At 44.1% G+C, this 26,111-nt stretch overlaps 3 protein-coding genes across 8 annotated transcripts; 2 read left to right on the top strand and 1 right to left on the bottom strand.

The window, feature by feature from the left end:
* The first annotated feature begins 21 nt into the window (after positions 1 to 21).
* On the top strand, positions 22 to 9,162 carry apba2a (amyloid beta (A4) precursor protein-binding, family A, member 2a). The gene is made up of 12 exons (XM_035641316.2): positions 22 to 510; positions 2,670 to 3,918; positions 4,083 to 4,187; positions 4,396 to 4,435; positions 4,529 to 4,674; positions 5,192 to 5,278; positions 5,361 to 5,546; positions 5,716 to 5,895; positions 6,055 to 6,267; positions 6,926 to 7,045; positions 7,192 to 7,332; positions 8,268 to 9,162. Exons 2-12 carry the CDS (start codon positions 2,701 to 2,703, stop codon positions 8,337 to 8,339), a joined length of 2,508 nt encoding a protein of 835 aa, XP_035497209.1. The 5' UTR covers positions 22 to 510; positions 2,670 to 2,700; the 3' UTR covers positions 8,340 to 9,162.
* On the bottom strand, positions 9,053 to 26,111 carry duox2 (dual oxidase 2). Of its 6 annotated transcripts, XM_047333042.1 has the most exons (13): positions 25,868 to 26,111; positions 24,294 to 24,506; positions 18,693 to 18,951; positions 18,245 to 18,366; positions 15,417 to 15,566; positions 12,032 to 15,073; positions 11,468 to 11,646; positions 11,220 to 11,277; positions 10,999 to 11,133; positions 10,612 to 10,819; positions 10,291 to 10,505; positions 10,001 to 10,191; positions 9,053 to 9,635 (listed from the first exon to the last, which is right to left on the bottom strand). In XM_047333042.1, exons 6-13 carry the CDS (start codon positions 12,204 to 12,206, stop codon positions 9,624 to 9,626), a joined length of 1,173 nt encoding a protein of 390 aa, XP_047188998.1. In that variant the 5' UTR covers positions 12,207 to 15,073; positions 15,417 to 15,566; positions 18,245 to 18,366; positions 18,693 to 18,951; positions 24,294 to 24,506; positions 25,868 to 26,111; the 3' UTR covers positions 9,053 to 9,623. The 6 variants fall into 6 exon arrangements, 5 of the variants coding, with proteins under 5 accessions (XP_047188998.1, XP_047188997.1, XP_035497218.1 ...); XR_007030947.1 differs by lacking the exons at positions 24,294 to 24,506; positions 25,868 to 26,111 and having other exon boundaries at positions 9,053 to 9,329; positions 9,520 to 9,635; positions 18,693 to 19,726; XM_047333041.1 differs by lacking the exons at positions 24,294 to 24,506; positions 25,868 to 26,111 and having other exon boundaries at positions 12,032 to 12,406; positions 12,584 to 15,073; positions 18,693 to 19,726.
* Positions 12,612 to 24,980, top strand: duox (dual oxidase). The gene is made up of 33 exons (XM_035641311.2): positions 12,612 to 12,728; positions 12,834 to 12,917; positions 13,009 to 13,173; positions 13,622 to 13,809; positions 14,016 to 14,217; positions 15,340 to 15,506; positions 15,987 to 16,050; positions 16,471 to 16,567; positions 16,740 to 16,830; positions 17,064 to 17,166; positions 17,273 to 17,445; positions 17,534 to 17,709; positions 17,811 to 17,929; positions 18,016 to 18,153; positions 18,253 to 18,369; positions 18,741 to 18,943; positions 19,182 to 19,367; positions 19,584 to 19,809; positions 19,997 to 20,090; positions 20,185 to 20,360; positions 20,451 to 20,520; positions 21,202 to 21,243; positions 21,533 to 21,711; positions 21,794 to 22,024; positions 22,128 to 22,227; positions 22,334 to 22,383; positions 22,492 to 22,619; positions 22,739 to 22,892; positions 23,066 to 23,298; positions 23,392 to 23,550; positions 23,645 to 23,800; positions 24,322 to 24,450; positions 24,560 to 24,980. Exons 1-33 carry the CDS (start codon positions 12,662 to 12,664, stop codon positions 24,680 to 24,682), a joined length of 4,590 nt encoding a protein of 1,529 aa, XP_035497204.2. The 5' UTR covers positions 12,612 to 12,661; the 3' UTR covers positions 24,683 to 24,980.

The raw sequence follows: 26,111 nt of genomic DNA, 5'->3' as shown, positions 1-26,111 counted from the left end.
CCATGGAGACGACCCCGCTCCCCAGGCGCGACCAGCTGACCACAGAGCGCGTTAAGGAGAACTAATCGATCCCAGACACGTCGATGTTTGTTACTACCTAAAACGCAAAAATAAAAAAATAAACACTCTTGGTCCAGATGTGAAATATGTACGCGTGTATGTATTTGTCTATAAAGTAAAGTCAATTGTAATTATAATGAAGCAAACCAAAAAAATATCACCGCTATTTCAACATCCTGGATAATCACGTTAATATTTCAGAAATGATCGGTTCAAACTGAAATGAAGTGCATCGGTTCTTTAGGCGTATGTTCGACCGTGCAGTCCTCACACGGTGATTTATTCTAGCGGCACATAATGGAGGGTGGAGGGGGAGGAGGTGTATTTCTCTACACAGGTTCCTGGGCTGCTGTGCGGCTTTTATTCAAAAATCACCATTCCGGAGAGCGAGCTGGTCTGATCAGCGCACGGGCGTTCTTACATGGAGCGACGCCGACGGGACTGATGTTGGTAAGTGCACCCACTGGATTGGATCTGTGCTTAGATGGAAACATGTAATAGGGATGCATACATGGGCCCACCCCGCTTGCGATCACAGGGGGGCTGAGGACAATGCTGGATGTGCTCCTGAGGCGCAACATCAGCCTGTAAGCTGGAAGTCAGCGTGGTGCAGTCTCGACGCTTCACATCAAGGTCGATGTGAATTGCAGCAGCATCAGCATCATCAGCATCAGCAGTATGATATGATGCTTCCAGATGGGGAAGCCAGCAGAATGTGTGCGCGTTTGCGTGTGTGTGTGTGTGTGCGCGTGCGTGCGTGTGCATGTGGAGGGAGTCGGCTCCATTAATGCGTGTTAAATGTACAGGTAAACCATCTATCCGATTTTTTATTATCGATATTTGGCCAGGTGGGGAGTGCGTGTCCACATGTGCGGAAAGCAGAGCCATCGCAACATCCACCCCTGCAGCTGCGGCAAAAGTTCGGCGTAATGGCTTTTATAAAATACCCCAGCAGCAGATACGCAAAGGGCAGGGCGAAATGCGTGAAATCTTAAAAACACCCAACTGCAATTCAAAATGAATTGTTTTTATCAAGCAAAGAGATCATGATTAGGTCTGCGTGGAACATTATAGGGTTTTTCTTGTCATAATAGACCTACCATATTATTATTATTATTATTATTATTATTATTGTTATTGTTATTATTATTATTATTATTATTCAAAAAAAGCTCCAACCAAAACACAACACCTCATCCTGTTCAGCCACAAGATGCTTCACGTTTACATGAGGGTTTTGGATGATGATGACATTACTGGGCGTGTGGCAATGGCAGCAATTCCAACACATTGTATATGATTTATGAGAACACACAAACACAAACACACACACACACACACACACACACACACACATATATATATTAGAGATAAAGAATGTGTGTGTTTATTTTGTTGAATTGATAAACTCTACAAGGTCCTTTATAACATCAGTCTATGGTGTTATATGTGGTTCTGTGTTTGTAGTAGTGAATCGCACCAATTATTTTCATGTTTATTTGTATGGGCCACAGAATGTTAGAAAGTAAGGAAATACTGTATGCCAGTGAAAAATCACATACTTTTTTTTCTCACGGTGATCGGTGATCGACATCAAATTACTTTTCTTTTTTGTTGAACATATAGTCAAAAACTCAAATATATTTTAATGACCATCTCAGAGGACTAATGAAACTGTCAAATATGTCATAGTTGTTAGCTCTTGATTAACTATAGTTTGACCTCCATAGTGACATAAGACTTTGTTTGAATAATGCAACTGTGGCCTGATGTTTTTTTGTTGTTGTCGTTGTTGTTGTTTTAGCTCCTAAAATATTTTTACAAATCATAAAAAGAGACAGACAAGAGGGAAAGAAATTGGTTTTCCACCAGCTGTGTTTGCATTTGAACTGAACTATAGCCCATTAAGAGATGCCATTCAGATGTCAATCGAATTATCCCCCATTCCACAAACAGCATACAATAAATAAAATATAAGTCATGTATCATAATTTCTGGCACCCTCACTAACCACATTGTACGGATTATTCAGGGACACATTCCATTGTAAGTATTTATAAGCACAAAAAGTTCACAATGATTTAACAGAAAATAAGTACCACGTGCTGCTGGCTTTGCTCACTTACAGCTTGTTTTACAGAAGGTTCCCTGTTCTGCAGAACATCAAGGCAAAATAAGACCAACAAAGCAAGATGACAGATAACAAATAACATGAGCAGATACCGCAGACAAAAGGGCTGAGGTGATACGTGTGGGTGCTGATGGTGAAGAAATACTGGATGAATGTAGATTAGTATGACTTTAATAAGTGGATACTATTTAAGTCATACTAATAGACGACACTTATTCAGATTTAACAGGGGATGTGAAAGTGTGGAAAAGAATGACTGAGCTTAAGTTATCTAAATCTGAAATGTGTGTGAGCTTGGTTATAAAATGTATGATTTCTTCAGTGACTTTTCTATCCGCACGAGGAAAACAGCGGAATGAAATTGTCCAGAGATATGAATGAAGATGTGCGAATGAAAATGTCAAGTGAAAATGTACAGATATCATTATGCAAGAATCTGAAAAAAATAAAAAATATGGTTTTATATTAATGTTCACAGGATTGACAGTAGTGGGCATACAGGGCCAGTGATGGCTCATGGTAAGAGGACAGGAACCATCTCCAAAATATTGGCTCCCAGCCCTCCACCGTGCCCTGGACCAGGACTCACGAACCAGAGCCAAGAGGAGCAGCAAGGTTTGGTGAGGGAGGCGTCTGAGCAACCACCTTGCACCTTCAAGGATGATAACAATGATCAGCTGACTCCGGCTTCTGCAAAACACTTTTACATGAGTTCTGACCCCAGTCCTGAGGACATGGAGGACACCTGCTCCGAGTACGACAACGTGGGCTCTGATGTTGAGCAGGACTATGACGAGGTGCTGCATTTGAACAGAGAGGGCGTGGTGGACAGGAGGTACTACAAACATTACTGTCCTGAGGACGGCGGCTACATAAAGCATGCAGGAGGAGATGACATTAATGAGAACAGCGATGCTGTTGAACAGTTCACTCCAAGAGTTCGTCACAGCACAGAAATATGTGAGGGATCGCAATCTGACACTAAGCCGCACAAGACGGGCCATCGCTTTAGGTCACACTGTGCCCCGATTGCTGGGGATGAAGCAGAGAGGGGAGGGGAGAAGGGCCAGGAGAACAGGTTCATTTTTAGTGACGGAGATGAGATAGAAGAGGTGCTGGATGGGGCCAGGTTTATAGAGGATTTAGAGGAGACAGAGAACCGCGTTCAAAGACCAACCAGCCTTTATCAGGGCAATGATAATGAAAAAATTAGAAAGGGTTGTGATGAAAAGGAAAGAGAAGATGTCACTCGAGTCACAAGAAACCCTAATGTCCAAGGAGCCAGTAAGAAGTGCGAGTCATCTCACATGGGTTCAAAGGAGAGGGAGCGGCAGGGTAAAGGACGAGGGAGGAGGGGAACCGGAGAGGACACTGAGCATATTGTTTCTGGGATCAAAGGATGCACGACCAACAGCACTGAGCAGCGTCCAAAGTCTTCATCAAAGGACTGCAAAAAGGTCGCTGTGCGGGCAAAAGCTAAGCCTGGTTCCAGTAAGCCACATCCTCCTCCGCCACCTCGTCATTCCCATGCACAGTCACCCGCCGAGACCCAGAAGGCCCAGCCTCAGCGGGAGACTCCCCCTGTGCCCAGACCATGTCCCTCTTCTGCGAAGAGCCAGGAGAAGGAACCCGGGGTTATCAAACCCTCGCTGGCTCCTCAACACACACCAGAACAACAGAGGGAGCCTCTGGAGGAGAGGCAGAGGCGGCCAGAGAAAACCCAGCAGGTAACCACGACAAATGAGGCAGATCCTTGTCAGATCTCATCCCCTGTAGCTTGTGTTCGTTAACCCCCAGTGTAGGGGCACTGGGCACAGGTGAAATATGTGTGAGTAAGGAAATATTTAAAACAAGACTTGCCCAAGTTAAAGCAGATGTTTGTGTTCATCAGGGTGAGAGGGCAAGCACAGCCGTGGTGCCCGAGGATGTGCCAGAGCAGCACAGGAGGCCTCAGTGTCCGGACCTCGTCCCTGCAGAGAAGACCAACACACCCAAGGTGAAGATGTGGTAAACAACAGCTGCTTTCAGCCAGAATATCTGATTTGTCAAAGATGTAAATCAACTACTTTCAGTTTGGGACATACATTTTTTTGTAACTACTATTGTCCACAATGCACACAAACATTTACCTTTATTTAATACCATTAAAATGTTTGCGCTTGAAGTCTGACTGAAGCCAAACTGACCATTACCTTCTTTTGAAGAAAACACAGGAGGCTACTTCTTTCCCCAGCTTTGAAGATGGTAAATATTCTTACGTTAAAGTTTTTCTTTTGTATCAACCTATGCAGCCAGTTAGAGTTTCTAACAACGAGAGTTGTTTGTTGTTCTGCCTAGTCCCAGGACCCTGTGAGCCAGAAGATCTTATTGATGGGATCATCTTTGCTGCAAACTACCTTGGCTGCACTCAGGTGTTGTCTGATAAAAACCCAACCAAGACCGTTCGCATGTCCCAGGCCCATGAAGCTGTCACGCGTATCAAGGTAATCTGCCCCTTTAGGGAGACAGTCATTAAAACCCATTGTTGTAGTTCAAGCTTATTTCTGCCAACTTTAGGAACAGAATTGAAATAAAGATGAGTTTTGGTTTCAGGTGTAATTGATTACATTCTGGTGGTTCTCCGGATCTGGGATCCTGTTAATCCGTTTTAATGCCTTTTTTAGCTTTAGCTATCAAAGTAACATACGTAGATATGGACCTGGTTCCAAATTTTAAGGTTTTTGTTTGCGGTTAAAAAAAAAATTGAATTGGCAGAGGATTACATCCCAAAGTGCTTTCCAATTTATGAATGGGATTTTTAAGTGTTTCGATTTATCTGTTCTGGCAGGTGAACCATCTATGAAAGGTCAGCTGTGCAGTGGATTCATTCTTTTTTAACCACATGGTGGAGCTGTTGCATGCATTTATTTTTAATTTTAGTGCTTCCCCTGAGACAGGGTTTTGACAATGAGCCCAAAGTTTGCAGTGTGACATTAAAACTCTGTGTTATTTATTTAAAAGAGCCAAGATGAAGACTCTCAAATGATGACAGAGGTGGACCTGTTCATCTCCACCAAAGCTGTCAAAGTGCTGAATGCTGACACACAGGTTAGTAACGCTTGGATTGCTGTGTTATCTATTTTATTCCACATAATGAGCGATGATTATTATTCTCTTTTCCTCCACTCAGGAGACAATGATGGACAGTGCCTTGCGTACCATCTCCTACATCGCCGACATTGGTAGCATTGTGGTTCTGATGGCTCGGAGGCGCATGTCTCAGGCGTCATCAGAGGATTTTTCCGAATCTCCCGATTCTGCCGGCGAAGGGAAGACTCAGTACAGGATGGTCTGCTACGTCTTCGAGTCAGAGGATGTGAGTATTTCCTGTGAAACATGCGCACGTTTTTAGTTTTGGGCTTACACTCAAGATATTTATTCTGTGGTCACTCAAACCACTGTGATCTTTGTCACCTCCTTGCTGTTGTCAACTGGGATAGCCTTTCTTGCTGAGTAGTTTTCCCCACACGCTCCCCTTCCCATAGGCACAGCTTATTGCACAGTCCATTGGCCAGGCCTTCAGCGTGGCCTACAGGGAGTTCCTGCGAGCCAACGGCATCAACCCGACCGACTTGAGCCAGAAACAGTACAGTGACATCATCAACTCCCAGGAAATGTACCATGACGACCTCGTCCATTTCTCAAACTCGGACAACTGTAAAGAGGTGCGGCATTTTGTATTCTTTGGCTGCAAGTGAAATGTAGATAATAAATTATGGTTTTCCATATACACAAATGGCTTTAGCAGACTCTCACGAATGTCATAAATTAAAAAAAAAAATGTACTCAAAAAGGATTATAAAATGCCCTTTTCTGCTTTCCAGTTGTATGTGGAAAAACAGAAGGGGGAGAGCCTTGGGGTGGTGATCGTGGAGTCCGGTTGGGGCTCCATTCTGCCCACTGTTATCCTGGCCAGTATGCTGAACAGCGGCCCCGCTGCTCGCTCTGGAAAACTCAGTGTTGGGGACCAGCTTATGTCCATTAATGACACCAGTCTGGTGGGGCTGCCGCTGGCCACCTGTCAGGGCATCATCAAGGTACAGAGCATTTCAGGGACCTCGAGTGAGTCTTTGCAGATACTTGGTGTAAAAGTAATCCTGACGATATCTTATGTGGGAATGGCTCAGTGGCTTAGTCGTCACCTCAGAGGAAAAAGGTTTGTCTCCATTTATAACTCACACTGTAACCTCTGATGACACTCAAACGGATTAAATTGATACAAATATATATATATATATATGCATTAAAAATGCATGAAACCAAGTGAGTTATTCCATCCACACATTGACACATCACATTGAATCCAAGCCCAGTGTTATCTACTTATGATGGGTTTTTTTTAATGAAAAATATGTACTCTCATTTCGAGGAAAAAAAGGTTATATCATTTTTGTTTAGTTAACCATCATTACAGAAAGGTGTAAATATAGCATTAATCACGGACTATTTTCCGATGTGGATTTGTAGCTCTAGTGTTCTGCAGGTAAATGCACTTGGGATCAAATCAAAAATGAATTTTCTTCAATAATTTTGGACACAATTGGAGCTCTATGGTACAGATGAAAGTGCCATACCAGGCCTTGCTTACACAGGCAATACCAGGAGTAGGATCAACCCATTGTTACTTTTTGTCATGTGATTTGTTGATATCCTTTAAAATTGTCTTAACATGATGTGTTTTTGAACATGTCCCAGGGTCTGAAGAATCAGGTGAAGGTGAAGCTGAGTATCGTGAGCTGCCCCCCTGTCACCACCGTCCTCATCAAGAGACCTGATCTCAAGTTCCAGCTCGGCTTCAGTGTTCAGAATGGCATTGTGAGTAAGCGCTTGTCAGTGAGCAGCGTGACACTAAACTTTAGGTTGAGGCCCAAACTGAATGGTTGGCAACTTCTGAAGAGCACCACTGTTTTGTTAAAGAGTTTGCACTCTGCAGTCACAGTATCTTTCTTCACACCCTGCAGATCTGCAGTCTGATGCGAGGTGGCATCGCGGAGCGAGGCGGTGTTCGTGTTGGACACAGAATCATTGAAATAAATGGCCAGAGCGTTGTTGCCATGGCACATGAGAAGATTGTCCAAAACCTGTCCGTCTCCGTTGGTGAGGTAAGAACACCTCATGCCACAAGATGGCAGTTTTTCAGTAATTACTGAGCCACACAAAGCACTGAGCCTTTACAGGCCTTTCAAAGATACACAAACAAATTACATCAGCTTGAGACTGATTCGAATCCCAGATCATTGCATGCATACATACAGCACCACGCATCCATTTAATCATAATAATAAAATGATAAAATACCTTTGGCATAGTTAATCGTTTAAATCTTAATGGAAAAAGCAAAGTAGTAAGTAGTTAATAGGATTTAATGTAAAGTATCTCCCCCAGCTGAAATCTACTGATGACAGTGCATATTCGTATCTATACAATAGTAAGAGTATGACACTTTGGGGAATACACTTAATCATTTTTGAGTTAGATGATTGAGATCGCCACCACTCTCTGGCCTGTACTGTAAATATGAAGCTGCAGCGTGCGGCAATTTCATTTAACTTAGTATAGCATAATACTAGAAAAGAGGGGAAAAGCTGGTCTGCACATCGAAAGCTCACTAAACTTCAGGCGGGGGTAGGGTAGTTGTTTCTGCTGTTTCCAGTCTTTATGTTGAGCTTAGCTAATTGCTATCGCTTTCTATTTGTCATTCATACTTTACCAAAATTCACATTTCAAATAGCTTAACTTATGGCCTTTTCAGTTTTCTTCTTCAACCATTCTTTATCATCTCCACTATTCACACGTTTCACCAGGTGTTAACACACTGTGAATTTGTTTTTGTGTGTGATCTTCCCCTTATTTCTCCATACATTCATATACATATTTCCATTAAAGCCATTCAAAGCTCATGAGTTTGTCATTATTTCATCCAAAGTCTCTTGTCCCCCTCTGGTGGCTAAGAAGGGAGGGAGATTCAAATTGAATTGTGACTGTGCTTCTATAAAGGGGTTCTTAATCATCCCCCGTCTCCTCTCATCCCTGCCAGATCAACATGAAGACGATGCCTGCCGTGATGTTCCGACTGCTGACGGGACAGGAGACGCCTGTCTACATATAGAGTCCCTGCATGGATCGGCCCGCTGTAGTTCTGCATGTCTGGCTGTGTGACGACGACGACAGACGACAGATGATAGACAGGTGGCTCAGTTGAAAACGAGGAGAATTTATTTTTCTATCATTTTATTTTTTTCGGCCTCTTGTTGCAATGCCGTAAAGAACATCCCGTTCTCATTTTCAGGTTTTATCTCGTATTACATTGTCATAATGGCCTTAAAATGTGAATACTCTTGTCTGTAGTACTGTATGTGAGTTTCTGGTGAAGAGACGTAGCTTTAAGGTCATGGTTATTTTCTTATGAAGAGATAAATTGGTACATTTATTTTTTATTTAGTCATTTTTATAATGTGTATGGAGTTTAAAAATGTACTTCTACTGTAAATACTTTGGATTACTCAAGGACTTGATTGGAAAGGCCATATTACTCCTACAGTATATGCATGTTATTATGAAGAATTACTGACCAGGGATCAATTCTCAATCTGACATGATAATCTATTACAGTTAATATTAAAGGAAGATAATAATAATATGCTGTACAAAGGCACTAAAGTATGTGTATTATGGTGATGCTGAAGGCCAAAGACACACACCTACTTTTCAGACAAACAGTATGGGTTATCATGACCTTTACCAGAGCGTACAAGAATGTATAAAGATATACATTACTGAATGAATGTAATGTTAAAACACTAAAAAATACAGTCTCACTGCTGAACACGTGCTTGTCTTTAATTTATGAAGATGTTACTGCAAAAAAACAAACCGATAAAGACAATAAAAATACATTTGCTTGGTTTAGCGATCAATCGGTTGAACTTTCATAGGCTGTTTCCTTTTGAGTTTTCACATTTTTTCGGGGGCATCAGAAGAAAAGAAGGAAACTCAACCAATCAAGCTGCTCAGAAACTGTGCACACATTTAGGTGGCCACCAGCAACGTGCAACACAGTGCAGGAAATCCTGCAGTGGCTATCAAACGTCAAAGTGATCTAAATCAAACAAGTTAAACAGTGACACACAGGGACAGACATAGAATCCATTTTGTCCATATCAGTATATTTACACATTGTATGGATCCCACACAACTTTATATATTGTATTTACAAGTACTGCAACATGATGATGAACTGAACAAGTCCTGAACTATTTACAATAAATCACTGAACACATTAAACTTACAGGCTCACGTGGGTAATTAAAACAAACTCCTCCTGTAGCACATTCACCAAAAACACCTTCAAGTACTGGTTGGAAAAAGGTTCCCGAGGCAACCCTGGGTGGATTCATATATGTACCTGAAACAGAAGTAAAATGATCATTGTTCATGAGCAGCAAAGGAAGGGTTCATTATTTCAACTGGTTTATGGACATAACATTTTAGCCATAATGGAAGTGATTCCTTTTAATTGTAATCTTTTAATCTTAATGAATATTGAATCGGTCTCATTTCAAATATCCCAAAACAGAAATTAGTATGTTTTATGCAACAATATATATATATCAAAGTCACATGTTCCAACAAATTCACAAGAGGACAGTGGATAATGCATTTTTGCTGCTTGTAAATAAATGACTACTTCATTTACAAGCAGCTAGAAGGTACTGGGATGACTGTTATGTATCAAGAGAAAGTATTACCCTCTCAATTCCACCGACTTACCATGGTGATTTTTGATGTCGATGGTGAAATTGTCACTCCGTCAAGAAATACTGAATTCAAGTAGCCCTCCCCATCAGAAACATCCTCATCCTCATAACTGTCAACACCAGAGCTGAAAGCCTCTTTCATCTTCTCTGGCATCATAAAGTCAAACGTCACCACCAGAATCCCAATGATGATGGACAGAACACCTGGAAGTCACCTCAAGTTAGGAGAAGCCACTCCAGTAGGATTTATTTGTGGAAGTAGCAAAACGTGTGAAATCAAAAGTGCAGCTATTTATCTTTTACCTGTAGCCAGAGCCAACCAGAAGGAATGACTGTACTCTGTTTCAAAGGTGTCAGCTCCTATGGAGAAAACACACTGCGGCACATTCATGATGGTGGAGAAGGAGGCCATGGAGAAGAAGAGGAAGGCAGCCGTTGCCATCATCATGTAACCAGCATACAGGATGACCGGCATGGAGAACAGGATATTGGCAAGCAACCAGCAGCAGAATGCAGTCCTGTGAAAGTGCCATTTTGTTTTTCTGCTATTTCTTTTTTTTTTGAACAAGTATCTGCTGGTGTGTTTTTTCGACAACTTGATACTGTGAGTCATGTGTAGTTTACCAGAGAGTTGCAGAGGCATATCGTCCAGAGTATCTGTACTGATAGATGAGTCCACATGGGCTGCTGAGGGTGAATTTCTCAGCAATGTAGAGGATCGGATTGGGTAAACCTTTCTCCAGAGCTTCCTCATACTCTTCTTCGATGGTGCCGTGCCAGCTGAACATCTCGTTGTAGTCAATGGTCTCATTGAACTGTACAACAGGATTCCCTGAGAGAAAGCAAATGCGAGACAGATACACCTAAAATATACACAGGACCGATACAGGAAAAGGAAACGTCTTGCATGTTGTTTTGCAGCATTTTATTCAAACATCCAACTCGGTCAAACATTACAGCTTCCAGTATTCAAGTTTTTTTGAGCGCACAGCCGCAGCAGCAGTGACTCACCCTTCAGTGTGACGTTAATGCCGTACAGTCCAACGTGCAAGCCGATCTCGGCGTTGACCACGGCGTTGCTGAAAGACTTATAGGTGGCATTCGTGGTCATTCTGGCCTCAGCCCAGTCATTAGTAAAGTTGAGAGCTGCAGAGAAAGAACAGAAATGTTTATCGTGGAGGCCAGGAGAGAGAAAATCTGTGATTTGTAATGATAAGAATACAAAACCTCACCCACTATTACCGCACCAATGAACAAGCTGAGGATTATTCTAAACATCCAGAACAGCCTCTGATTGAAAGTGAAATAACGGAATTAAGGTTATTTTCGATGCATAGGGGGGAAATGGTGGGAACAATTAAATCAGAGCGTTGAAATACTTTCAGAAAACCTCCCAACAAGCACAGAGGGAGACACCAGTTCTGAGTTTTTGCGATGTTGTCTGCAGCGAGCAGCAGTTCATCTGACGGCTCGCACTCACCGACTTCCCCCGTATGCCTGGCAGAATGAGAAGGAGACTGACTGCCAGCACAAGGAACACCAGGATAATGGTGAACAAGCGGCCACTGAAGATGAAGGAAGTCCTTTGTAGAGGGTAGAATGGGTAAATGTCATCGTAGAAAGTCATCTCAGCTCCTGATCTCGCAGACACAGCTGAGACTGGACAGTGAAACAGAGACGACAGTGTAAGAGGCGGCGTTCTCAGTTTCCTCCAGATGCACGGATTGCGGCTCTTGTCTCTTGCGGTAGATAAGGGATGGGACATTATTACGACTGTGTGACATTGAACGTGATAAAGTGCAAAGCATGTCTGACATATGCAGAAGCATGTCAGATTCCTTGGCACTGGTTTGCATCTTTACTGCAGAGAAAGAAAATGCATCTTAAAGGCGTGCGATTCTATACATCCATCTGCTCAGTGTGTATGCTGTGAATAGTTGCTCTCAACTCCTATATAAGTGAATGATTTTGATAAATAGGAAAGTTCCAAAGAGTGCAATAACACCAATTAACGGCACAGGGAAAAGGTCGAGAGGTTTCTTACCTGAACGTTGAAAGACGAGGACCGAGGTAGAGGAGAGTGAAGTGTGACCGTTTGAGGGAACGTACGCTTCTTTTATACCACCGGCCTCCTTTGTGTCTCTGAGGAGGAGGATGAATTCACTGGGAAGCTGGGGGGGGGGGGGGAGGTGTGATCCAGAGACGATGACCATTCCCATTTGGCTGTAACAGGTCACATGCAGTTTGGGACAAGCTGTGCAACATATGTTGGCTGAGGTATTGCACCACACCTGACCTGCACCTGTGCTCCTGCACTCTTCTGCGCTACATTTCAACCTCTGCGGGAGGTAAGACTCAAGGCTTTCCTCTTCTCATATTAAATATCATGTGATCGTGTTCATTGTATGCATGCAATGACCTGGGACCAAGGGAAGGAGGTATTGTGAATGTCTGATGTTTAAAGATTTTTTTTTTAAAAGGAGCAGTGTCAAAGTTTTGCAGACACCCTGGGTTTGCCTTTCTCTCTAATTTCTGTCAGGCCAAACTTTTTATTTCATGGAAATTTGACCAAAATATAATATCAAGTGTTACTCACCTTTACCCTGTGTGCAGTTGTCAGGAGCTCTTCTCTGCGCTTGGCACAGGACTGCGCTGCGGACCATCTCTCGCATCAATGGATTTGCGTAAACGGGCTTGGAGTGTGTGCGCAGTGGTCGGCTTGGTGCTCGTCGTGGGTGAACGTGAGTAGACGGCGACCGTTGCCAGCCGGACGTTCACTTTGCTCAACTCGCCTGACGTAGAAAGAAAAATTGTTCCGACGAAATCTCGACGATGTGCTTGAACAGAGTCACGCGCCGAAGTCGCCCGGGAGGTCCCTCGGTTTGACGGCTGGTACAACAGCCTGGGCTCCCCCAGGCGCGGAGCTGTCGGTAAGTCCGCAGCGGCAGTAGTTAACGCAGGTAGTTGAGTTCTGCCTGCCAACAACACGCCACGGTCTCAGCTGTGTTCACGCCCGCGCAGGTTCCCACCTCGTGCGCCTCGTGCCCGCGCACTACCGGGACGGAGTCTACCAGCCGGTCCAGGAGCCGCTGCTGCCGAACCCCCGCGCGCTGAGCCGCCTGCTGGCCGGGGGCCCGTCCGGTCTGCCCTCCGCCCGCAACCAGACCGTGCTCTCCCTCTTCTTTGGTAAATACACCAAATGCATTTTAGTTGCATCGGAATGTGCCCAAATTCTAATTTCCTCCAAACTATAGTTTGAAGCCAAAGTGAGTCTTAATGATCTACACTACACTGGTCGGCGCCTGCTCTCCACCCATCATGCATTGCAGGCAATGAAATCGTTCAAAAAAAAAAAAATGGAATAATACCCTTCCTGTTGTTTATCTGACAGTTAAGTGACAAACTCACAGACAAAAGGATTCCCCAAATGGCAAATGACAAAAGCGTATAGGGCCCCTCACTTATAAGAGATGAAACATTTGCTTTCAAAAGGCTGAAGTCGAATATGCCTTTGTCTCTCTTGGTATGTCTGTGATTGAATGCACTCCCATCGGAGCCCCTTCTTCACTGACAATGCAGGAATTTAATAGAGTAACGTTTTTGAAGTATAATCCACTTTTCTCGAACCTTGCAGGTTATCATGTCTCTTTTGAAGTTTTCGATTCGAGACACCCCGGGTGTCCGCCTGAGTTCATGAACATCCCGGTCCCAGAAGGCGACCCTGTGTTTGACCCAGCTGCCACGGGGAAAGTCCTGCTGCCCTTCCAGCGCGGACCATGGGACAAGGAGTCTGGACAGAGTCCCAGCAACCCTCGCACGCAGGTGCCGATCATTGACCCCTTAACAGTGTAAAGTGACATTTCTGCCAGTGGTTATTGCAGCCTCCAGAAATAATCGTGAAATGTGAACAGTAAGTTAAGAGCTGTACCACGTCAGGGAGTTCTGGAGGGTACTTTACATCGTGTCACCCCATGTTTCACTTTCCCAAATGTGCTCTAATATGAGAAAAACAAATGCAACACATGCAGGTCAACCTGGTGACAGCATGGATAGACGGCAGCTCCATCTACGGCCCCTCCACGTCCTGGTCTGACTCCCTGAGAAGCTTCTCAGGAGGGCTCTTGACTTCAGGCTTTGAGTGGAACATGCCAAAACATGGAGGCGGACGCAACCTCATGTGGAGCGCTGCTGACCCCTCTACAGGAGAACAAGGCCCCCATGGCCTCTATGGTGAGACATGTTGTAACTTCTCATCTGTACCAATAACTCATTTTTTCATCTTCCACTACCTGATTTGGTGTATCTGACCAGGCGCAGATTTATGAATACGAGCTGGTTGTGACAGAAAAGTCCACTAGACTCCTACTGTACGTCGTCCATTCTCGAGACAGTTCACTCTAAAACACCATCGAACATAATTTGCCCAGTACATCCAACCCAATAGTTAAGTGTGATTTATTGAAGACGTATTGGCACGAAGTGATATTTAGTAATTCATGGCCTTTCATGCAACAAAACTCAACCACAGCAGTGTCGCTTTCCAAGAAGAAAGACACAGTTGTGAACAACAATCCACTGCTTGGCGGTGCGTATTTTCTTCACCTTAAAACAATTGTGCACAACAATCTGTGCACATCACAAACTAATTGTTAAATGCAAACAATAGATCTCCAGATCCCTAAACTTACACGCGTTTAAATATTTGTTTGGTTTAACTTTGAAATCTATCATCTGCTCTGTATTTACCTGATGTCGAAACGTCAGCCCTGTCGATACTGCAGGCTGTTGAAAGCAAACAGTAATAACTTCTTGCAAATATTATTTCACTGAGGGCTGCATTGCATGGTTGCAAGCCCGAGAGGTTGAGTCAAGAGAGGCCCAGCCTGACGTGTGTAATGACTCTTTAATTATTGTGTAAATGGATTGCCACGCTCGCCGCAGTAAATCCCCGTCTCTATAGCGAGGAAGGCGAAGACGGTGTCATGAACCCAGTGTTTTGTTGCTTGTGTTGTTAAAGGTGTGTAGTTATTATCTGAGGCGGAGGCAGAGGGATCTTCTCCTGTTGTCACTGCTCTGTTGTCGTGTCCTTGAAAACAAACAGCCAAATTATCATTCCATTAGTGGTCAGAGATCCTCATCTATCAGTGCAATGGGAGTGTCAGACGCTGTATCGATAAGAAGGGGAATATCTATCAAAAACCACCCCAAAAATCATAGATCTATATGTCTCAATGAATTTTGGGACAGTTTTCTATATAAACGCCCATTCTCCGTCTTTGTTGTTGTAGCTATAGCCATATTAATTCCCATGATGGAATAATCTAACTAACTGATGCCAACCTCTTTGTCTAGAGTTGGGAAACGCCTGGGCCAATGAGAACATGTTCACGGCAGCAGAGGGGATTATCTGGTTTCGCTACCACAATTACCTCGCCTCCAAACTGCATGAGGAACACCCAGAGTGGTCAGACGAAGAGCTGTTTCAAAACGCCCGGAGGACCGTTGTGGCCACATTCCAGGTAGAGGGAAAAGTCTCCGCGTAATCCTCTCGCTGCACAGGTGCTGATTTCATTTGCGCCCTGGAAGAGGAAAAAGAAGAGGTCGCATCAACGCCAGGTGCTCGTGATTTTGTGGAGAAAAATTGACGGTTTTGGTTTTAAGCATGCGCGCATCATCTATGACTTGTTCAATTAGCAGATTCTCTGCAATTACCCCGAACAACATTACACACACTTTTTCTACTTCTGCTGAAAAATAAATTGTCAACAAACCATTTACAAGTAACATTTTAAATCACAGCAAATCCAAAGGATTAAGCTACAGTCATAAAATCACAATTTATATATGAAGAGTGGAATAAAAGCTCAGATTGCAGGAAGGTTTATCATCAAAGCCCAAACTGTCACGTTCAGTTCATCCTTTCATGGAAGAGTTTAACTCACTGTGTGGATTTAAATGACTGCGATTACTCTTATCCCCCCTGCAATCTTTCCAAACAGAACACCGCTCTCTACGAATGGCTGCCCGGATATCTGGGAGACAAAAGGCTTCCTCCTTACCCAGGTACGACTCAGGCAGAGTGCGTGTGCGTACAAGTGGAGGGGAACGGGTGATGCACCGGTGACCACAGGCCAGGGCGAGCTGAGCTACAGCTGGTGCTGTTTGGCAAATATGTGCTCCGTCAGCAGAGCATCACCCTGAGTCTCCCTCTCCTGCTGAATAAGCACCCGCAGGCGGAGAAAGTTTAAGGGACGATGGTCAGATGACCCCATCGCCTCGATTTTTTTTTCCTATATACTACTTTTGTTGTCTCGTTCTGATCATTTGGATGATGACATACTGGAGGAGATTTGCACATGCAAGGATTCTTTCAAACTCATCTCGTAGTCGTGTCACATTGCCGGTCATTCCCCTCATGCAGTTTATGGATTATGAGCTGTGTCATTTTTTTATGAGCTGTCTCATTTGTTTGACCGTTTACAGGTTACCAGAAGTTTGTTGATCCAGGGATCTCTCCAGAGTTCCAGGCTGCTGCCGTACGATTTGGCATCACAATGGCCCCACCTGGTGTTTACATGAGGTAGCGATTCTTTGTCTGTTTCTTTTGCCTCATGGCAAACTGAAAAATGAAAGCTCACTATTTTCAATGCGCTGCTGTGAACGGTGCCAAACACACTAATCAAACATAATGTGTTTTTACTTTAAGAAAAGCGGTCTATTGCATGGACGATCCTTTTTTTTTCCCTCTATAGAAACAGAACCTGCCATTTTCAGAAGATAATCAACATAGATGGCAGCTCATCGCCAGCAATGCGTCTCTGTAACAGCTTTTGGAAACGTCAGGTATATAACAATCATAATTCTGCATTTTCTCGTCTCCAAAAGATTACAAGGGAGAATTTGACTGTAACTCGATTGAGGTGTTTATCCAATGTGTTTATCACCACAAACTGTTTCTCCATAACAATCTCGTATGATGTTTGCTTTAAATAAGAGCAGAATTATTTCAGTAAGGAGACGGCGAGAGAGGAGATTTTGGTAAAGTATTCAATAATGTTTTGTCTTTTTGTCTGCAGAGAACCAATGTGAAGACAAGCCAGGACGTAGACGACCTCCTCATGGGCATGGCTTCCCAGATTGCAGAGAGAGAAGACAATGTTGTTGTGGAGGACCTGAGAGGTTGTTAATCTGTTGTATTCACAGCCTGAATCTTTCTACATGTCATTCCTTGATACTTATCAAAGTAAGAATTGAACATCCTCTGCTCTTTCTTGTACCTTGGTAGACTACATGTACGGACCGCTGCGGTTCACCCGGACTGATCTGGTGGCCATGACCATCCAGAGAGGACGAGACTTTGGCCTGCGGAGTTACGCTGAGGTCAGAAAAGCCCTGGATCTGCCTCCGGTCAAAACATTTGAGGAGATAAATCCTAAACTGAACAGCACCAACCCACAGGCAAGGACAAAATGTCTTTAAACTAAGATCAAACATGAACTGCATAAAAAATAAAGTGTCATGGTGAATTAAAATGTGTTGTGCACAGTTGCTCCATGATGTTGCAGAACTGTATGACAGAGACATCTCAAAACTGGAGCTTTTCCCCGGGGGACTGCTGGAGTCTCTCGACGGTCCAGGTCCAGTTTTCTCCGCCATAATCTTGGACCAGTTTGAACGCGTCAGAAATGGAGACCGCTTCTGGTTCGAGAACAAACAGAATGGGTAAACTATAGGGCAGAAATAGCTTTTACTTTAGCTCCATCCTCTCATGTCATGTGGGTCAGCCGGTCCACCGCAGGTCTTTCAACTCGCGTGTTTTCCAGTTTGTTTACAGATGAGGAAGTGCAGACGATCCGCAACGTGACGTTTCATGACGTCCTTATTGCAGTCACCAGCGCAGAGGACACTGATATACAACATAATGTTTTCTTCTGGAGGAATGGTACAATAGACAGCATGCGTACTACACAAATAAAGGAATATTCCATTTAATGAATTACTAAAATTACAATCTCTCTCTTGCCTTAGGTGACCCTTGTCCTCAGCCCACACAGCTGAATGCATCAATGCTCTATCGCTGCAGCAACGCGACCAAACTTAATTATTTTGATGGGAGTAAAGCTGGCTTTGGCATATTTATCATTATTCTGTTGCTCTTTCCTGTCGGTCAGTATGAACGTCACACACCTTTCTCTCTTTGCACTGCAGTAATGCTGATATGGCCCATCAGCAGGGTGATGAGTTTCGATTATTTTACCTTCGCAGTGAGTTTTCTCGTGGCCTGTATGGTGGCGTATCTTCGCAAGTACAGGTACAGGAAGTTTCAGAGAAGAAGAAGAAGAGCTGGTGCCAAAGTGGAGGAGCTGGCTGCGGGAATCACTGGTATGAATCACTGTGGGGTTAGACAATCTCACCCGTATTTTATTGGCAGTGTCTAATCTTGATAGAAAACATCACATCTATCTACCTATCATAAATGTATCCGATTTTACAACGACTCAGTGTCAGTTATTATTTAACATCAGCTGACAGATCAGCTGCGAGGATTTTGCCGTTAATATTTTACTGATATTTAATGTACGTCATGTTAGTTTGAACAATGCATTTATGTGATAACATGGAACAGGTATTCACAAGTTATTCACGAGTAATAGTTGAACCAAAATGCCTTTGCTATTGTTTCTACGGTCAGTATCTTCTGTTACCTTTCACTCACACTCCACCTCTTCTAACTCTGCTTCTGTTTGCTCCAGCCTACGAGTGGCAGGGCCATAAAAAACCTCTGCATCCAGTCAGCGTGGAGGTCGATGAGAAGAGGAGGCTGCAGGTCTCCGACACATCCGGCGCCGCTCTGCGCTGCCTCAATCTGGGCAACCAGGACTACATAGATGTCCGTCTCTCCAACGACCGTCACTGCAGAGCTCTGCTGCTCAAAGTAGCCAAAGAGTACGACCTGGTGAGTGGCTGGGGAGAGGAAAGGGTGGTTGACCTGACGATTCAGTTGATGTCTGATTCAAAGTTGCAAGAAAAAAACTGTTACTGGTGCATCTTGTGCAAGCATGTACAGCCAAAAGTCAATGTTCCAGTCATGGAGAAGTTGCAAGCACGATTCTGCAGATTGACCTTATTTGCATCACTATGTCTCCTTCTAATCCTCTTCACCTTCCTCCGCTGTCCTCCGTTTGTTCATCCAGCTGCTGTTTTTTGATGACGAGAGTAAACGTACAGCGTTTGTCAAGCATCTGCGCACGGTGGCGACAGTCATCGGGCAGGAAATTAGAGTGAAGGAGACAAGAGAGAAGGGACTGCTGAAGGAGGCTTTAACCAAAGAGCAGAGGGCCCAGATCGTGGAAACTTTCATCCGACACGCTTTCTCCAAGGTACCGTCATACTCGGCGGCAGCAGCTTTAAGGCTTCGCCACAACATGTCGTCAAACCTTGTTTGAGGTCAAATTAGGTCCAACCTCAGGCCAAAAGAACTAATCGTTAGTCTCGATGGTGACCTCATCTGTGATGATAACCTCAGCTGCCGTCAGTGATATCACTAATGCCAATCTGGTGACAAACTATAATGACACTGTCCCTCTGGTGCGCAGGTCTTGGAAATAGAGAAGTGTGACGCTGGCGACATGAGCGGCGTTTCCCACGAGAAAGCCAGAGAGGTTCTCCAGTGCGAGCTCGCGGCGTCAGAGTTTGCTGAGGCACTGGGCCTCAAGCCGGACTCTTTATTTGTGGACTCCATGTTCACACTGGCTGACAAAGATGGAAACGGTTACCTCTCCTTCCAGGAGTTTCTCGATGTGATGGTAATCTTCATGAAAGGTAAAACGCTAGACTCCAAGATATTCTAGCACTGTTGGTCTTCAGGACATAGAACATAGAACCCTCACACTGTACATGTAACATCTCAAAATTCGAATTTTGGAATACATGACTGGCAGATAAAAACTTGATGCCATATGGTGGCAGACCAGTAAACAGTATCTGCCATCGATGTGTATGTATCCAGGGTCTCCTGAGGAAAAATCCAAACTGATGTTCTCCATGAACGACATTGGAGGAACCGGTTTCTTGTCCAAAGAAGAATTTGCCAGGATGCTCAGGTCTGATCGCCTGTTTTCTTATAATGCCTGGAGCAAATCTCTTGATTGTTTGTTTTGTTTGCTGGCTTGTCTTCACCCTTTCGTTGTGCTGCAGGTCTTTCATTGAAATCTCCAACGGTGCCCTGTCAAAGATCCAAGCAGAGGACGGCATCAAGGCCATGATGGAGGCGGCAGGCTTTAATGACAAGGAGAAAATCTCATGGGCGGACTTCCATTTCCTCCTGCGGGACCACGAGAAGGAGCTGCAGTTTGCTAAACTCAATGTCAAAGGTCGGGCGATGTTCTGTCTTAACAAGAGCTTCTTTATCAAAAAGAATTTCTCTGACCTCATCTGAAGAATTAACTGCCGTGTGTGTGTAGGGATGGAGAAACAGGGGAAGAAGCGGCTGAGTCGAGACCAGAGGGTGTCCTTCATCTGTCCAGCAAACAGGTCACACTGGCTGTAATTTGTCTTCCAGCTCACTAATGTAAAAGACTTTTTTAGACTCTTGAGGTGGAACACAGAAACAGAGGCACAGCATAGTAATTCAGACTCCCAACAAAGGCTTCAATAGCACACCGGGGGGTGCCAGGGTCCGACAGTGATCCAGAGAATGTTTGACAGTCCAGGGGGTGTGGATGAGAGACTGGCAGGCAGACAAGGTTTGTGCAGGTGATCCTGAGCAGAGAAACACAGAGTTGGCGTTTCAGACAAGACAGGCACAGAAATACAAAAAGCTCTCCAGAAGGTCAAGTTCAGACAAGAGTTGGCCGAGGCACCGACACCACAGGATATCCGGCGATCTGGCAGAGTAGTGGTGTTGGAGCCGGTGCTTTCATACTGCAGCAGGGGGTAGAAGATTGATGAATGAATTGCAGGAGGCTGAGTGAGTTGGATGGAGATGAAGGGAAGCGGAAGCCGCGTCCTGCAGGTACAGGCAGAGCATCAAAAAAAAAAGAAAGCCAAAGATAGTCAGATAATCCATTATCCTAACAGTAACAACTGTTGCTTTTCACTGTAGACAAAAAAAAATAATGACTCACTGTACGTTTTCATGAAGTGTCATGTAATTCCTGTGATCACTGTTTCCAAGCTCTTGATTTGATATGTGCTCACTTTTTCGTTTTGCAGCAACAAGAAGTCTGATGGACCGGAGATACGGAGACGGAGGAAGTACGTTCCTCGTGTTATTTTTCCGTCTCTGCAAATGAGTTTCTGAGTGAAGAACGAATAAAAGAAAGATGAGATGCTGCACAACGTCTAATGAACCAATACTGCTGACTCTTATCATTGCATTATTGCAGCAGTGTGTTTTTTGACATGGCAGATTTTCTGATTAGCCGATCTGATTGTCACAGTTCAAACATTTACCCTTTATGTAAGTACTTACACAGCCAAGTGACAGACAGAACACAGAATATTGTCACTGAATAACGTCAAATGGAATTTTATATATTTGTAGGTTAAGCGTCAACGCTCCAAATGTCTATGTGAAGCCCAAGCGTGACCAGTACATAAGGAACCCAGTGCAGCAGAAGATCCAACATTTCAAACGATTCATTGAGAATTATCGCCGACACATCGTCTGCTTCATCACAGTGTACGGCATCTCGGCTGGTGTGACGCTCGAACGGTGTTACTGTGAGTGCTGTACTTCCTCACTATGTCTCGTTGTTTTGTTATAGTCCTTTTGGTGTGACCTGATTGAAAATGCTGTGTTCAGACTACGGTTTGCAGGCTGAATCGACAGGCATCCCTGAGACTTCGATGGTGGGCATCATGGTCTCCCGCGGCTCAGCGGCCGCCATCTCCTTCCTGTTTCCCTACACGCTCCTCACCGTGTGTCGTAACCTCATCACGCTGTGCAGAGAGACCTTCCTCAACCGGTACATCCCCTTCGATGCCGCCATCGACTTCCACCGCTTCATGGCCATGACTGCCATCCTCCTGTCAGGTTGGCAGAAAGACAGAGCGTTGGTGGTGGGAAGTTAAGTTTGGATGTGTTCACCTGTCCCCTTTACTCTGAGAGCTTATTCTTATTTCTGTCCTCGCTGTAGTGGTTCATAGCTTGGGCCACGTGGTCAACATCTACGTCTTCTCCATCAGTGACCTCAACATCCTGTCTTGTCTGTTCCCCAAAGTATTTTCCAACAATGGGTAATGTTTGAAATACCTTCCTGATTTTATAACATATACGCGTACACTTTGCAGCAGAGCAATAGAATGTGGCATTTTGCTTAATAACAGTAGGTTCTTATTTTAGGTCTGAACTTCCTCTCAAGTGGTCGTGGTGGTTCTTTCAGACGGTTCCAGGTATTGTAGGGGACTCTCTTTAGACCTGCAGCAGTTATACAGTACACAGGCTGTTTTTTATTATACTACATAATCCTGTTTTATGCTTTACTTTGTCCTTTTTCCCAGGAATGACAGGCATCTTGCTTCTGTTTACTTTGTCATTCATGTATGTTTTTGCCTCACACCATTTCCGTCGCACCAGTTTTCGTGGATTTTGGATCACACATTACCTGTACGTTGTCGTGTACATTCTAGTAAGTAGTTTTCCCACTTAATGAACAGCACAAATCCCCTCTGCCGTCAGCTGGCTCTCATGACTCATCAAGGAAGATTTACTGGTGGTGTGATGCTGGATTTGTTTTTCCTCCAACAGACAGTAATTCATGGCAGCTTTGCCCTCCTCCAAGAGCCCCGTTTCCACATCTATCTAATCCCTCCAGCGCTCCTTTTCCTGCTGGACAAATTAATCAGCCTGAGCAGGAAAAAGGTGGAGATCCCGGTGGTCAGAGCTGAGCTGTTGCCCTCAGGTTAAACTTCACGTCTTATGTAAAAAAATCACAATCCTTAAAATGTCTCACCGTTCTGACTCTATTTTTGGTTTAAGTCTCTGCTCATGAGTTTGCACTTCCCCACCATCTTCACTGAAATCACGCAATTCGTGCATTGGAGTTCACACTTCCCCTGGCTGTCCTACCTGTAGGTGTGACACATCTGGAATTCAAGCGACCACAGGGCTTTGTGTACCGTTCAGGCCAGTGGGTTCGCATAGCATGCCTGATGTTGGGCACAGATGAGTACCACCCATTCACGCTGACATCAGCACCTCACGAAGAGACCCTGAGCCTGCACATCCGAGCCGTGGGGCCCTGGACCAGCCAGCTCCGAGAGCTCTACACCGAAGAGAGCCTGATCGAGCTCGGAGCCTATCCAAAGGCAGGTCATCGTGTTCTGTGGTTGTTTTTCTTCTGCTCCTCCATCCATTTGTCTCGTCACCACGTTTGAATTCATATTTCGTTCAATATCAAGCTGTACTTGGATGGCCCGTTTGGTGAGGGCCATCAGGAGTGGATTGACTTTGAGGTGTCTGTTCTGGTGGGAGGAGGAATCGGTGTCACCCCATTCGCCTCCATCCTCAAAGACCTGGTGTTCAAGTCTTCCATCAAGTCCAAGATTCTGTGTAAAAAGGTGCAGCAAAAAAAAATCGGACAATATGCGGCCCATTTAATCTTGAAGCATTATTTGTTTTAGCAGCTCAGTCTCATGTGCTGATTGTTTGAAGGTGTACTTCATCTGGGTGACCCGGACGCAGCGTCAGTTTGAGTGGGTGTCCGACATCATCAGGGAGGTGGAGGAGATTGACACCCAGGAGCTGGTCTCCGTCCACACGTACATCACTCAGGTGGCCGAGAAGTTCGACCTCCGCACAACCATGCTGGTGAGATCTGCAGCCCAGTACAGAAAGTGGACTGAAGTGCTGCTGAATATTTCACAAACATTAATTTTATTAATGCTATTCATAATTGAGGAACAGTTAATTTTGAGGTGACAGCCATCTGCCATTTATTTAGCTTAGCATAAAGCCTGGAAACGGGGGAAGCAGGTAGCCTAGAAACAAATCTGCCCAAGCATATCTTGTTTGTTTTAATTCTTGGTCTCCAAGAAGTCACTGCTCCTGCCCAAGAAATAGCAAAAAAAAGAATAAAATCCCATTTTGCTGTTTTTACACTTTGGTCTTTGTATCAAATAGACATCCTATGAAATATTGATTAATTACTATTTCAGAGGAGCAGAAATACCTTTGAACAAAGCCAGGCATCTTCTCATCTACATGTGATGTAATGCAGTGTCAGTGAAAAAGCCTTTTTGGTCAGAATGTCGAACTGTTCCTTTAGCATTTCGTTAATGATGAAAAGCGCTAATGAACTCACCGTCATTGTCCTTGTTGTGTGTGGACAGTATGTGTGCGAGCGCCACTTTCAGAAGGTTTGGAACCGCAGCCTCTTCACTGGCCTGCGATCTGTCACCCACTTCGGCCGTCCACCCTTTGTGTCCTTCTTCAGCTCACTGCAGGAAGTTCATCCTGAGGTCAGCCCCGTAATCCGTCTTCATCATCATCCAGGACATTGCTCTGTATACCTTGCCTAGACATAATGAATTATTTCAACTTTTAAAAAATGGCATTATTTTTCCGCAGGTGGGTAAAATCGGCGTGTTCAGCTGCGGACCACCTGGACTGACCAAGAACGTGGAGAAAGCTTGCCAGCAGATGAACAAGAGGGATCAGGCCCATTTCATGCATCACTATGAGAACTTCTAACTCTCCCTGAGCGGTGGACTGACGCACATGGTCACCTTTATTCAGCAATCCTGATTATTATTCTTCAATCATTTTAACCAGTCAAGGATTGGCAATTTTATTTCATATGATATTACAAATATACAGGGTTGTATTCATAATTTATGTCAAATCATTGATTTAATCATCATGCTTGATGAGGGTTTTTTCTATTGGAAGCTTGACCTAGAAATGGAGTAAAAGGAGTTCTGCTAATTATTGTTCTATGTTTTTCAGAATTTAATGATTGAATGCTTTTATGTTCTGAGTTTCTTTTGCATTAAATACATTGCAATAATTATTCACAACACTGTCATGTCTGTCAGTGTTTCTGTCCTAAAGCAGAAACGCTCACGTTCACTTCAGAGATATAACACATATTTTAAATATTGTGTCTTTGTTGTAGTACATCAGATTATGCAAGGACCTGTGGGGTTTTGTGCACTGGGAGTTCACTAAATTCAGCTGATGCCTCTAGCTTCTGGACTACAATTACACTTGAATTAACTTTAAAACTAAATTTGATTTGTTGGTTGAGTGATGAGCCAGGCACTCTATCCAGAGGAAGAATAACAAGTGAAAATGTTGATTTTTCCAGAGAACTAAGTCGTCTCTTTGGTTGCTGTTACTTATCAGTTGTAGCCGAGTCCTCCGACATCATATGGCAACACCGCATATAACACGTGTGCCACTTCAAAGTCATAAAAAGAATGGGCACATTTGTTTGCTTATCAAATACATGTACATGACAAAGGGAGGGCGTGTGCAGGGATAGAGAGACAAGAGACAAGCTTGACCACAGAACCAATCTGTTTTCAGATAAGCCCCTACTCCTTTCACACCCGGCAGCCGCTGAGTTTAACCACAGTCTGATCTAATGGCCGCCGAGCACCGGCCTTTAAACCACCATCCTATTCATGGGATTTAGCACTTCATTTAACAGATTCACCAATTCATTATTGCATCAGGTAGGACTCGTGTTGCACAAATTAAAAGAATAGATGCAATAGAGACAGAAAATATTTTTTTTTTTATTCCAAGCGTTCTTCTACTTTGAGTTACATTTGGTAATAGTTCTGACATGGTCCGCTAGGAGAAGGCTCCGGTGAATTCTTTTCTTGCTTGTTTGACTTTACAGTCTGTACCTGCTCGTGATGTGTGTCTCACCTGTGTTCAAATACCTCTGCCCTCCTCTTCTTGTTTGTGTAAGATAGTTTGGCTCAAACGTCAAAGGAATGCAGTAGGTAGGCAGACATGTTGACTCAAGGTGAACGCTTATTATTCACAGTGCTCTCCATTACATGTGTGCCTTGTCAAAATCAAAGAAAATAAATCTGAGAAGACGAAAAGGGCACATGTTCACAGCACAACCTCAACTTGTTCTTTCTCCTGGAGAAGCACCAATGCTATT

Source organism: Scophthalmus maximus, chromosome 7, assembly GCF_022379125.1.
Source record: "Scophthalmus maximus strain ysfricsl-2021 chromosome 7, ASM2237912v1, whole genome shotgun sequence".
Lineage (NCBI taxonomy): Eukaryota > Metazoa > Chordata > Actinopteri > Pleuronectiformes > Scophthalmidae > Scophthalmus > Scophthalmus maximus.
Note: the sequence above shows the minus strand (reverse complement) of the source record. Positions and strands in the feature narration are given on the sequence as shown.

What these genes read in the sequence shown, in the direction of transcription:
- duox (XM_035641311.2), top strand. Translation starts at nt 12,662, where the DNA reads ATGGATTTGCGTAAACGGGCTTGGAGTGTGTGCGCAGTGGTCGGCTTG. An exon ending in GACTGCCATCCTCCTGTCAG is followed by an intron (nt 22,025 to 22,127) that starts GTTGGCAGAAAG and finishes TCCTCGCTGTAG; the next exon opens with TGGTTCATAGCTTGGGCCAC. An exon ending in GTTCTTTCAGACGGTTCCAG is followed by an intron (nt 22,384 to 22,491) that starts GTATTGTAGGGG and finishes CCTTTTTCCCAG; the next exon opens with GAATGACAGGCATCTTGCTT.
- duox2 (XM_047333042.1), bottom strand. Translation starts at nt 12,206, where the DNA reads ATGGGAATGGTCATCGTCTCTGGATCACACCTCCCCCCCCCCCCCCAG. An exon ending in CCTCGTCTTTCAACGTTCAG is followed by an intron (nt 11,647 to 12,031) that starts GTAAGAAACCTC and finishes TTCACTGTCCAG; the next exon opens with TCTCAGCTGTGTCTGCGAGA. An exon ending in CTGGTTGGCTCTGGCTACAG is followed by an intron (nt 10,192 to 10,290) that starts GTAAAAGATAAA and finishes GGTGACTTCCAG; the next exon opens with GTGTTCTGTCCATCATCATT.
- apba2a (XM_035641316.2), top strand. Translation starts at nt 2,701, where the DNA reads ATGGCTCATGGTAAGAGGACAGGAACCATCTCCAAAATATTGGCTCCC. An exon ending in ACGTCTTCGAGTCAGAGGAT is followed by an intron (nt 5,547 to 5,715) that starts GTGAGTATTTCC and finishes CCCTTCCCATAG; the next exon opens with GCACAGCTTATTGCACAGTC. An exon ending in CCTGTCAGGGCATCATCAAG is followed by an intron (nt 6,268 to 6,925) that starts GTACAGAGCATT and finishes AACATGTCCCAG; the next exon opens with GGTCTGAAGAATCAGGTGAA.